General features: G+C 38.8%; 1 protein-coding gene across 7 annotated transcripts in view; it reads left to right on the top strand.

Annotated features, from left to right (window-relative positions):
• KIF13A (kinesin family member 13A) overlaps positions 1-13049 on the top strand; it is a 120607-nt gene that overhangs the window by 69424 nt on the left and 38134 nt on the right. For all 7 annotated transcript variants that reach the window (XM_055800157.1, XM_055800156.1, XM_055800155.1 and 4 more), the window contains 7 exons: positions 4150-4261; positions 4652-4864; positions 6422-6532; positions 7690-7824; positions 8988-9118; positions 10895-10981; positions 11090-11256. In XM_055800157.1, coding sequence (XP_055656132.1) covers positions 4150-4261; positions 4652-4864; positions 6422-6532; positions 7690-7824; positions 8988-9118; positions 10895-10981; positions 11090-11256 — 956 coding nt within the window. The remainder of the gene's footprint in view (positions 1-4149; positions 4262-4651; positions 4865-6421; positions 6533-7689; positions 7825-8987; positions 9119-10894; positions 10982-11089; positions 11257-13049) is intronic.

Genomic DNA, 13049 nt, shown 5'->3' with positions numbered 1-13049 from the left:
TAAACTTCTATGATGCTGATGCTGTAGGAGAAGGTTGTTTTGCCCATGCTGAACCTCTTTGACAATACAGGATTTCAGATGCAAGCACCAAACTTTTCTGTAAAAGATACTTTAAAAAGGAAGGTGGACAGCTCTACATTTTCTCATCAATTAAATTGTTATATGGTGTAATCTGTATTGCTTAAGCATTCTCTGTTCAAAATCTCTTTTGGAACTGGTAGGCAAATGAGAATTCTTAGTGCTGTGCTTGGTGCTTTCTGTTAGATTTTTGCTGTTACTTGGAGCTTTGATGAGGACTGACTTTTACCGGAAGCCTCAACATTGGTATAGATGTTTTATCAGACTAGTTCTTCAGAGAACATTGTGTACAGTCATCTTTTGGGTGTGGTGCACCTTACTTTTTAGGGAAAGGCAATAATTTTGTTCACCGTGAATGGGGAGGCACTGGCCCAGGCTGCCCAGAGCAGCTGTGGGTGCCCCATCCCTGGCAGTGCCCAAGGCCAGGCTGGACGGGGCTGGGAGCAGCCTGGGCTGGTGGGAAGTGTCCCTGCCCGTGGCTCTTTGAGGTCTCTTTCAACACAAATTGTTCTATGATCTTTTCTGGAGTAATACAATGTACTTAAGCCATATACCTTACCATGTCAACTCCTTTTGCTTTTTAAATTATTTTTTTATTCTTTTATTAAAAAGCAATAACATGTATTGTTAGCATGTGCTATGTTTAATGAGAACAAGGATGGAGCTGCTGAAATTACCAGGCAAAGAAATTTGCAGCTTGTGCTATGTTTATTACCTTGAAGAAGAATATGGAAATAGTGTACCTGTTTATGTATTTACAATACAGGGAAAATGTACACTCAGCTGTGCGTACCAAAAGTGTAGTGTAGCATTCAGACAGTCTCTACGGGTTTCTGTGCTGTTTATTTCTAATGAAACCTGGCTCGGGCTTTGGTAGCTGCCACCTTGGTCCCACAACTCATCCTGTTGTAAACACTCTTTCCTATCTCGGGACAGCATGTTGCAGAGGGGAGTTGTTGGATTTCTCTCCCACTTACTGAAACAACGGAGAGTTGTGTCATTTTGTTAACATCTTCATAAAGTTTAGTAAAGGTTGCTTCTGGTTTTTCTCAGAGCTGATGCAGTGTTGCCTGGGTGAAGGTGCTGGGTGTCTGCACTTTATGCTCACGGGTTTTGGGGGACTTGCCGTACCTCACAGGAAAGCTGTGTGTGCTTGTTTTTCCCCAGGATGTGCTAGTTCCCGTAGCAAGCGTAGAAGCACGGGTGCTTACCGACTCCGTGGTGTAGTCAAAGAACTTCTAGAATACAATAGGAGGAGGAAGCAGAATAAACAGCCTCTCAATTAGTGGCTAAGAAAAATTCTTTCTGTGAGCGGGCTGCAATTTTAACTCTGAATAGTAAAATCATAGCTGTTGTCATTTTAACTTGAGAATGCAAAGGGAAGCCTTTAAAATGTAGCGGGGCGGCAGGTGGGGGGAAGGAATGAGTTGGGATGAGTCTGGCTCCAAGCTGATTTTTAGATTTTTTTTTTGTATCCAGAGTTAAATAATAGAAAGGTGGATTCTCCTCAGTGAAGAATTTGGTTGTAAATTGTACAGGAGTAGCTTGAATGGGTGTCATTTAAGTTCCCTGTGAACCTGGCTGACTCAGGCAAGTGGTGGGAGTGTGCAGGCTTCCTACCGCTAGCAAGGGCAGCCCGGTCATGCCTGGGGAATAGTGGCAGGGAGAGCAGAAAGCATGCAGAAATGGCATTTTCCCATGCTCTTGCACCACGTAAGTTCACTCTGCTGCTTCTAAACTGTCTCAGTCTGCTGTGTGCCATATATATATATATACACACATACACTTTATCTAATGATTCATTATATAAAGTAGTGTGAGATGGGACCAAAGTAATGACGGATCTCTGATGCATCATTCAGCATGAAGCAAAGCAGCTGATGAATCCTTTAATTATTTTGTTGGGCAGCCAGTTCTTTTACTGCTTTCCTTAATTCTTCTAAACAGCTTTGTATTATGAAATCTCAAGCAGAACACATAAATGACTCCGGTTTGGCTTTTATTGCAGATGTTAACAGTCTTAAAATAAAATCAGTATTTACAAGGAGCAGAAATATTACCACATCTTTTAATTGTGCGGTGTTAAACTGTAGCTTATAATTTCCTGTTTATTGAAATACAGTGCCCGTAACTCAAATTGGTATCGCAGCCCTGTTGTGAAATAGTTTTCAGTGACAGACTTTTTCAGGTCCCTGTCCTCGCTGTCTCCTTTCTGACTGTCCTTTTCTTGCCCCTCCCTCAGTTTTTGGCTTTGGTTTTCACATTTCCCCTCATTTAAAGGGGGAAAGAGGAGCTGGAGGAAAACAGACCAGGGTGGTTTTTTTTTAACTTTAAGCTCCTTGGAGGTGGACTGGGTTGGAAGTATGCTGGTGGTGCTTTTCAGTTACGCGGTAGGAGGTTGCTGCGGAGGAGTGTACAGCATCCTACTGCTCACTCTTGCACCTTCAGCACACTGTCATCTCCGTCCGTGGAGAGCAGAGGCTGGAGGGAAGAACCAATTCTCTCTCCCCCTGCAAGCTTTCAGAGGTTGTTAGGCTTTTCTTTAGGTCACAGACTAAACCAAACTGTCCTTTTTGCTGGGAATTTTTCAGAGGTGAATTGGAAAGCTATCCTACAGGCAGTTTTACAAAACAGAACACTCTCTTCGGACATCAGATTGCCTAGCTGCTCCTTAAATTTCTTTTTATTTTGCTTTCAGGTCTATGCTATCTTCATACCACTTTTGTGCTATATGCAGTATGGGACATCTTTTGTGACACGTGTAATAGGTCTTGTTACCTTACCTTCAGATATCTTCCTTGAAATAATCTTCTGCAACATTTTTGTCATTTTCTAAATGTTGTTTCTGAACCACTGGTAGTTTCATTTGGCACTAAGGCCCTGTTAGAAATACCATGGAAACACTGCCTGAGTAGTAAAGCAGTACTATTTTGAAAAGAAAATGCAAAAAGATGGAGTGGAACAGTACAATTAAAGATTTATTTGACTATTTAATTGCAGCGCTGCTGGAGTTTTCCTTGGTAGTTACAGAGAGTAGCTGGATATTTGGGCATGAGTATGATGGATGGGTACGCACTTGGTCTTCAGCGCTGTTTGAAAACCCTTTAGGCATCTGTTTCATATTCTCAAGCTCCTGAATTAGCTCATTATCTTAAACATACTCACCCTAAGAGCGCTGGTGTCACTTAAAATTTTATGTAGGCTTATGTAACAATTGGATAATATAATACACATATACTTTGCGCAGTTTGCTGATACAGTTGCCCCTGTTGTTACAAGTGGGACATATACCCAAATGAATGAGTTATCTGTATTTTCTTCACGATTCTAGAGTGGCGTTTGCAATGTGGCTTGCTGCTAAGCAATTTGGGGGCTTTTCTTTTTCATGCTTGTGTGGCATTTTTGTAACTGGGCGATTGTTTGGTCTGTTCCCTGCCCAAGAAGCTAGCGAGGCTGCACCTCGGTTGTAAGTCAACCTGTTTGTCAGGGGACCTCCTAGTCAGTCTCTTTTGATGAGGAGACTTCTGTTGTGTGATGGCTGGTTAGTTACTTGTTCACCAGGCAGACTAGTTCTGCTGGGCCATAGCTGGCTTTGTCTTGAGGACACCTCCTTATGGCTAGAGAGTTGTTCAGTTGTGGTCTGTTGTGCCAGTGCTCTTCAAACATTGTTCCTAGATGGCCGATCAAAGGCACTGGTTCTCCATGTACTGAAGCAGTCTGCTTTATATACTTCTAAAGCTATTTTAAATACCTGAATATTTCAACTTTGTCTCAGTTTTCCTGGAACTTGGTCTTAGTACCAGATTAGATAAAACACTGTAGATAGCCATTTTTTTTCTTCCAAATGTGTAAGTAATAAATACATTGCCCTGTTTGGAGCAGGGAAATGGGCTAGCCAACTTCCTGTGGTCATTTCCAACTTAAATTATTCTATGATATTTTAAAAATCAGACGTGAAGTTCTGTGGAGCGAAAATTAAACTCTTTAGCAAATATCTTTTTTTTGTGTGTGTGTTTTATTAAATCTGTCTGGAATATGTGTTAAAGCTGTTGTACTCTGTTGCCTTTGTAGATCCCTTTCAACGCTGGGTTTGGTTATATCATCACTTGCTGACCAGGCAGCAGGGAAGGGGAAAAACAAGTTTGTGCCTTACAGAGACTCTGTACTCACTTGGCTTCTCAAGGTAATATTTCCTGTTCACCTTATTCACAAGATGGCAGCTTAATAGTTTGTAGGATCATTGTAGCATACCTCTGTGTACGTGGACTTCTCTTTTTTTAAAGAAGTGAGCTAAGGAGCTCACATATCTATAAGTTACACCAAATAATATGGACAGCTAAGTGTATCTTGTATTAATTCTATGTAGAGTCCTATTTGGCTATTATCAGTTATAGCAGTATCAAGGCTGGTGGAGGTGGCTGGAACTGTTTGTGGATCATACTGGTTAGTTTATATCCAGAGTGTCTTTTTGTGTCTGAATATTAAGCTTTGTATTTTAAGTATCTTTCTAAAGACATTGTGTAGCCTCAGAGCAATTTTTAACCCTCAAACTTCCTGTGGATGCACTTTATAGGACAACTTGGGAGGAAACAGCCAAACTGCCATGATAGCCACAATTAGTCCAGCAGCAGACAACTATGAAGAAACACTCTCCACTCTGAGATATGCAGACAGAGCCAAAAGGATAGTTAATCATGCAGTGGTGAATGAAGATCCAAATGCTCGGGTCATCAGAGAATTACGTGAAGAAGTTGAAAAACTGAAAGAACAGCTCTCCCAAGCTGAGGTAACATTATTCACAGTACAACGTAAACTGTGTTTCCCAAGGAAATGTCAAATGCTGGCTGGAAGACTAGCTTTCTTACAAAATGAGGAAAGGAAGTCTTGCACTTTTTTTTTTTATTAACCTTGTTTCCTGAAATAAATCCAACCTGTTTGCTTATTCTTAATAACTTCTAAATGGGGACAGCATTGTACTGATGGTGACCCTTGTCACAATAGACTGTTCTTGAAGAACTTCATGTCAAGCAATAATTGATGCAGCACAGATAAGAGCTAGAGTACAGCTTCATTGTGTACTTATTAGCAGATTTTTTTTTTTGCATTAGTGGACTATATAATTTTATGATGTCAAATGGAAAAGTGTGAAAAGCCTTAAATCTGGTATTAGATCACAAAACATGTGGGACATTTGTGTCCTTGACATTTGTGAAAATCTATAAGAAATTGTCAAAAATGCAACACTGAAACCATCTGCAGTTTGCTTTACTGCCTTAACAGTTAACACTGTGTGATTGGTACTTACCTTAGATTTATACATTCCATCAGAGAGTAAAGGATCAGGGTAGGATAGTTTACTTGGTGATACCTGGAGAAATTAGGCACTGCACTGTAGGAAAATACTGTTGAACTTTTCAGGCAAGACACAAAATACTGGTGGAAAAAGAACAGAAGCGTGTCTGAGGGTAAATTAGTGTGGTGGTTAAACTTCATGTTCATTTAAGGATTAGTGTTCCTATTAGGAACAGTTCCTTACAGGCTGAAATGGGAAAATCTGCTTTGAGAAAAAGGAGCCATTCACTTTTTTCATTAATAAAGATCTCTTCTGATCCCATATTTTAAATCGGAAAATATTACTATAGCACGTTGTTAATTATGTTGGCAGGCTGAGGCTGAACACAATCAGTAGGAAGGTGTCCAAAGTCTTACTAATTTTTAACAAAGTTTGTTCTATTATACCTTCGGTTAAAAGCAGTTCTATAGAGTTACAGGCCAGCCTGTTGAATTGTTACTTTGCACTGGGCAAATTCGAGCTCTTTGCTTTTGTTTCCTGTTGTGAAACGAGAAGCCTGTGTTAGCTCCAGAGCATGCCTGCCTTTGAAGGTCACCAACAGGGTCAGTCTGAAAGCTTTAATGCAACTCTAGGTACATTTACGAAACCAAGATAGAACAGAAGGGTAAATATTGAGAGTAATTTGTATTTGAAACTACTGTTGGAAGAACGACTTTGCAGTTGAAGTTCAGGCACCTAAGATTTAAATTTCTTAAATACTCATATACTTTTATACAGACACTGAAGCTTAAGTGGACAAGCCCAGAGATTTTGTTGGTACCATTAGCCTCTGGAGCTGTTGATCTTCAGCTGTCTCAGATTTGGGCCCATTATATGTTGATTCTGTCCTCTTCCTTTGCAAGTGACCTGCTTGTTCATCTTTTGCCATGAATAAACTGGGGATACAGCTGAAATCTCTGCTTGTTGAATTTCATGTTCAGTTGCTGTGTTCAGTTGCCTTGTGCAGTGGGAAGAGCAGCTGAGGGGTTTTGCTAATTTTCTATCTTTTAGGCCATGAAGGCACCAGAACTGAAGGAAAAATTGGAAGAATCTGAAAAACTAATAAAAGAGCTAACAGTCACCTGGGAAGAAAAGCTAAGGAAAACAGAAGAAATTGCACAGGTATTTCAGAAATTTTGAGGTGAAAAACCCAGATAGTGCAAGTCAGGTGAATTGCATGAGCTTTAGTGGACTATGCTGTCTTTCCCACCAGCTATTTAAAATTCCTCTGGACTTTTGTCCTTTCATTTCTGGTTTTGGGTTGGGGGTTTTTTTTGTTCTTTTTAAGTCTAAATTGCATTAGAATAATGATAGCTTGTGTCATTATATCATTGATAAAAGTTAATATTTTAGTTTAAATTAAAACATCAAAATATATTTGGGCAGCTCATTTATTTATAAAACCACAGTGGGGTCTAGGACATCTTTCCCTTGAAGTGACTAAGAAAATGAAGAATTCCAGAAGGATCAGAATTTTGGGTGATAGTAATTGTTTTTTATTTTAGTGACTTTTTAACCAGAGAAGGAAAATATGTACAAAAATGTATACATGCATTCACTAATGGTTATTTATCATTACTGTACTTAAAACAAGACCTCTGAATTCCGGTGCAGTTTTCCATCATTTCCATGATCTATAGCTTGGAGAACAAGTATTGTTGGTTTCCCTTTCTAGTCGTAATGTTTCAGAGGGCATGCTTTGGTGCAACCCCTGTTTAAATTTATTAGAAAAAAAACCCCAACCAAACACCAAACTCAACGAGCCAAATAAAAAATCCTAACCCCCAAACTGAAGCAAAGCAAAAGACACGTGTGATTGAGTAGATGCCTTAGCTGTATTCATAATTATACTACAAAAGAATAAACCTAAACTGTGGCATGCTATTTTCTAAATGATATGTAAGTATGATTATCCTTGTAATTGCAACTGAGACAAGGTTTTAACTAACAGAGATTCAAAGCCTGATTATACAACATAAATCATGGTGTTAGTTACAAGTAGCCCTAATAAAATCAATAGGGCTGCTTAGGTAAGTAAGTTCCACTTTGGGCAAGCACATGTTTGAAGGTTAGATCTAACTTTTTACTGTTGGTATGTAAAAATAAATTCTGTTAAACATGCAGTACTTCACCAATGTCTTAAGTTCTGTTTCTGGTAGCAATATACAGAATGCATGCTCAGCACGTGCATGTTCAGCTTTAGTTCTGCTTTCATTTATTTGCTATACTGGTCTCTACGTATTGCCGCAGGCAAGATGAACCTGGGTTTGTGCTTGCAGGAGAGGCAGAGACAGCTAGAAAGTATGGGGATTTCCCTTGAGTCTTCAGGTATCAAGGTGGGGGATGACAAGTGTTACCTGGTGAACCTGAATGCGGATCCTGCGCTCAATGAGCTTTTGGTTTACTATTTAAAGGTAAGAATGTGAACAGAATGAAGGAATGCTTGTTTATTGTTCTGAATTCTTGGCTCAATTGCTTATTCAGGGTCTATTTAGATACTTTTAAGACTAGTTGCAGTACAATAGGATAGGCCTCCTTCTACTGTCTAGGCTTTTGTTCTCCCTGTGCAGTTCAGCTTCATTGTTTTCCTGATTATCTCCTGATTGCCAGCAGTGGAGAAGTGCTGTGTGTGCCAGTGATGAGAAAAATTCTAGCTTTTCCAGACAGGATGTGAATGGAATTGTCTTTTGCGCTCAACTTGAAGCAGAGCTTCATGTCAGATGCTTCTTTTTGTTAGTGAACTGAGGATTGCTTTAAATACTCAATGAGTTAATCATAGAAAGATGATGTTTAGTAGTAATCAGTAAGACTAAACATAGTTTTTGATGACAGAAAAGCTTAAGGGAAAGGGAGGGGAAAATTGGTTAAAAATGTACAGAAATGTATTTTCCTAATGCCACTAGCTTTCACACCATTCTGTTTAGCATAGTCTCGTATCAGAGTGAAATACTGTCAAATACAGACCTAGTAAGTTTGTAAGGAAATGTGAGCTCCTTGTCAGTAAGAGACAAAAAACTATCCTGTCTGTTTTTCTAGTTACTGTTCTGCTTTAGTGGCTGAGATAGGGCTTCTGCATTTGAACAGTAGCAAGTAAAGCACAACTTCTCTTAACAACAGCAAAGTAAAGCATTTCAGCAGAATTTACAGTAGAGATTAGTATGTTTAGTTGAGTTGCTACGACTGTTTTCTGAAAAGCAGCCAACTCTGTGCGCCTTGTTCTACTATCCATGTTGACCTCTATTATACATGCCTATATGACACGGCTTGTTTTTTTCATAATAAATTTGTAATTATTGCTTGTATGCAAGAATAGTCAGAGAATATTTTAAAATTTGAATTTGCTTGTCAACTGTTTTATTTTGCTTTATCTAAAATCATATGATGATAAAGTGCAGAAGAACAGTTTGTGTCTGATCTTTACAGTCTTCAAATCTGCTGTGGCACCATTTCTGCTATACAGAAGTGCTTAGTAAAAGAGAGCACGTAGATTGTGCAGTCTTAGTGCTTTAGCCAATATTTTCTTAGTTATATAAACAATGATAGTTTGCTTGTTGCTTAGTAACAGCTTATTTTCTAGGATCACACAAGAGTTGGTGCAGATACCTCTCAGGATATACAGCTCTTTGGCATAGGAATCCAGCCAGAGCACTGTGAGATTGATATTGCTTTAGATGGAGAAGTTACACTCACACCAAAAGAAAATGCAAGGTAAGGAAGATCAGCAGCACTTTCCAGGGGAGTGTTGGCTTTTCTTTACCAGAAGATAACTTGCATGCATTTTTATCCTGCATAGTCAGAAGAATGTTCGTTCTGATCCATAAGTAGCTTCAATATAGGTGACTTAAATGTAAGTTTAAGATTCTTAAATACATGAAAAGATACTTAGAAGTGAAATTTAGTGATACAACTGAGATTTCACTACACGTGTAGACACCCACTCACCCTGCAGCATAGCAGGCTATCAGTGGTGTGGCTGAGAATAAACCATTGCAAGGTGTTCGGTAGGAATGAAGGGCCATTGCTTGGCTGTATCCTGGGTGGTAATAAGATCCCCGAGATGCTGCTGGCTATCCTGACCTGTGCAGTGGGGTAGTAGGCTGTGGCTTGGTGGGGGAGGATAAATTGTGCCTCGTGAGTAGTTCCTGCTGTAAAGCTCAGTATTTTGTGAGAAAGAGGTGTTATAAAGATCTCAGGATCTTGAAATTCTTTTCTAAATCTTTAATTACTGTTGCATCTAGTAAATATGCAGTCACATTTTTCCTTTTGTTTCTACTTCTGTAATTTAATAATTTTTCAGTTTGGGGGCACTGTGGCTTCCTGGATGGAATTGTAAATGTCTTCATCACTTCATCGCCAGTGGTGTGTGATAAGCAGTACCTTTGTCCTAGTTAATAGTCATGCTGCTTGTCTGAAATCTGAATATCTAAATAATGTATAAATTAGAATTAGAAGGAGAAACAAAAGTTTGAGAGACACCTTTTAAAAAACCTGATGTCTTTCATTCTGCCTTCAGTAACATACCTCTTAGCACTTGGCATTTTTCTTCTGCAGCCTACAGTGCAAAATTTGAACCAGATGGCATTCAGACCTGTGCTGATAAGAGTTACTGTACTGGAAATCGGTCATATTGACTGGCAAGAACAAAGGCACATGTCAGTGGAGAAAACGTATTTTGTTTTACTCATGCCTGATCTCCAATGCTTAAGTGGCTTTTTTTTTAAGATGATAGTGTCAACAGAAATCTAGTTACCAGAACTTCACTAAAAAAATGAATAAAAATCTGGTTTTAAATCAAATGCTTATGTGTTTGTGTTGACTTACTTGAGAGACACAGCTGAATTCAGAACACTGCATCTGAAAAGGTTTTTTTCCTCTTTCAAATAAAATGTTCCACTTCGTGGCTCACATACGCATCCATTTTTCCCATTTTGTGATTGATACTTGAATACAAAGAAACCTACATGCAAATATAGCAGCAGACCAGATGTTCACAAAAATAAACCCTTGTTAATAATAGAGACTCCATTTGTTGAAAGAATGGAACTTGAATCTGAGGGTCTTCGTATGCCTGAATGCCGAGTATGTTAACAGTATGTTTTACAACACCGTGTTGACTAGCTTGTATCTTGGAGAGCTTTATCAGTGGGATTTGCATGTATCCAAGTTTACAGGCTGTTTATAAGAAACAGGCAGTGACCCAGTTCAGGAAAAGGGCATTTAAAGAAAACTGCAACTAAAAGCAACCTTGTCTGTTTACTGAAGAGTTGTACCAGCTAAAGCTAGAGGGGAAAGGTGCTTTGTGTTTAATTCTGACAGTAGTAACCAGACCAGTAACTTTCCCACTGATTATTTAATGAGAACGTAGCAGATTTGTGCATCATGTGATACAAATCACTGTCTGTAGATGGGAGAAACTAGATCTTGTAGTTACTTTTCAACCTTTCAGTTTTAGGATTTCACTGAAGTCGTATTTTCTTCTTTCAGATCCTGTGTAAATGGTGCACTGGTATGTTCTGTCACTCAGTTATGGCATGGAGATAGAATATTATGGGGAAACAACCACTTTTTTAGGTAATAGTTGATATTTACATTTCAGCCTCTTTATGTTCAGCCTATTTTTTTTTTTCTTCCAGTGTTCTGCCTAAACTTTTTAGAAACTGAATTTCAATTTTTACACAGAATCAATTTACCAAAGAGGAAACGGCGAGACTGGCTGAAAGACCTTGAGAAAGAAGCATCATTGGGAGAGCATGATCTGGATGCAGCTAGTGAAGCTTCTTCAGAACCAGACTACAACTACGAGTTTGCACAAATGGAAGTTATTATGAAAACACTGAATAGCAATGGTAAGGCAACTGCCAGATAAAAAAGTTCTTTTGGACTGTCTAACACATTCAGCATGGAACCTAATTTCTGGGTAAAACAAGTGGTACACTTGCTCTGAGGGCCTTTGGAGCATTTTCAGAAAAAGATACTTTACTGAAACAGCATTAGGCATATACATCCACCGACAGCTAGGTACATTTTTTTTTTTTTAATGTATCTTAAAATAATTATATGCACCTGGGTATAAATCCATGCACATATTAGTAGTTGGTTTATGCCCTGACACACAGTTTTATCTGTACATCTGCTGTCCTTTATAGTGCAGCGGAGTTGTAATCACATGCCTGTCAAATCATCATCCAAGTCCTACTAAACCTCTTGGTTTTGCAAGTTAACTGCAGACAAAAGAGGGCTTCAGATACGGCTCAGTTAGTTTCATCCTTCCTTTTGTATCAAATATTACTGACACTATTTTAACCTTAGTAGAAAAACACTGAACTCATAACAAGCCAATAGTCAAATGGCAGCTAGTGTGTTTTTTAATGCTTGATCACTCCCAGTATTTTATTTCATCTTTGTTAAAACCTATTGTGATGCCTTTTTTGGACAGTATAATAAAACACAGTATGTAAAATAATGGTATGGTATATGTATAACAATACAGTGTTTTAATGATTTCTAGAAGGCAAGTCATAGTTCATATGACATATTCTGAAAAACTTGGTAAACTATTGAATGCTTTGTACAGGCTTTTTAATACACAGAATTTGAGAGGTGAATACCTTGAGTTCTGGTCACGGACTAAGAAGACACAGTAGATGGTGTTTCATTGCTTTCTAGTCTCCTTTCTCCATATTTTTGCAGTATTTCCATTGTTTGCTATGGTTTACTCGTTGAAAACCAGTATTTACTTTTTTCTTTGTGTCTGCTTATTAACTTTCTCTGTTTTGCTGTTGAGTACAGCATAATGGTTTTGTATGCTTGATGCTCTAGCAGTAGTTTGCAGGTTTTTTACAGTTTGATTTTAAGGGAATTGCTTGTGTGAGTGAGTTACAGGGTCAGGTCATTTAAATTTATGTGAAATTACAGTTTGATAACAGAAATACTCTCATTATGGTTCACTCACACCAGGACATGAATTTCAGATGAATCTGCCATCCTGGTGGCCTTCAGTGTTGTCATCCCTTGTGAAGATTCTGTTGCCTGTTTTAAGGCCTCAAACCATCCCGTATCTGTGCCAAAACTGGGACAAAGGTTTTGAACTCGATTGGCTCATGCATGAGACTGCTGGAGAAATTTGAAAGCATTAATTGATGCTTGATCTGCTTGTCACTAACCGGGCGCTTGACTAAACTGTAGTGGTCTACAATGAGTCAGTGTTCTTTGAACGGGGGGGTCGCATTTTTGGGGTTTTCATGTGTGTGTTATCTAGTTGATGGAAATGATTCTTCACAATATTGCAAGTGTCTTTACATTTTAGTTTCGTAGGCTTTTTTTGATTGTGGTCCAGGCCAGTTTTTGTCTGTGTCTTTTGCTGAAGATCACTACAGACCTTGCTGTTGCATTAGCGCTCTCCCCTCCCTAATGCACAGCAAACGTTAGCAGTCATATATGTTGCACAGTTTCAGAGGCATCACAAATTATTCTGCTTCTTGTCTCTGCTGCTCCCTCCCACATAGGTGTTGTGTAACTAAGTTGGAGTAGTAAGTGATAAAACCCTGGCAAAACAAGAGACTGTGAGGATCATAGCTCTGAGTCAAAAGACCAGCCTAATAGTGCTTCCAGCTTATGTTCTTCCAATGGTATAGCTAAA

Source organism: Falco peregrinus, chromosome 3 (assembly GCF_023634155.1).
Source record: "Falco peregrinus isolate bFalPer1 chromosome 3, bFalPer1.pri, whole genome shotgun sequence".
Taxonomy (NCBI): Eukaryota; Metazoa; Chordata; class Aves; order Falconiformes; family Falconidae; genus Falco; species Falco peregrinus.
The sequence above is the reverse complement of the archived record's forward strand: the minus strand, read 5'-3'. Positions and strand labels throughout refer to the sequence as shown.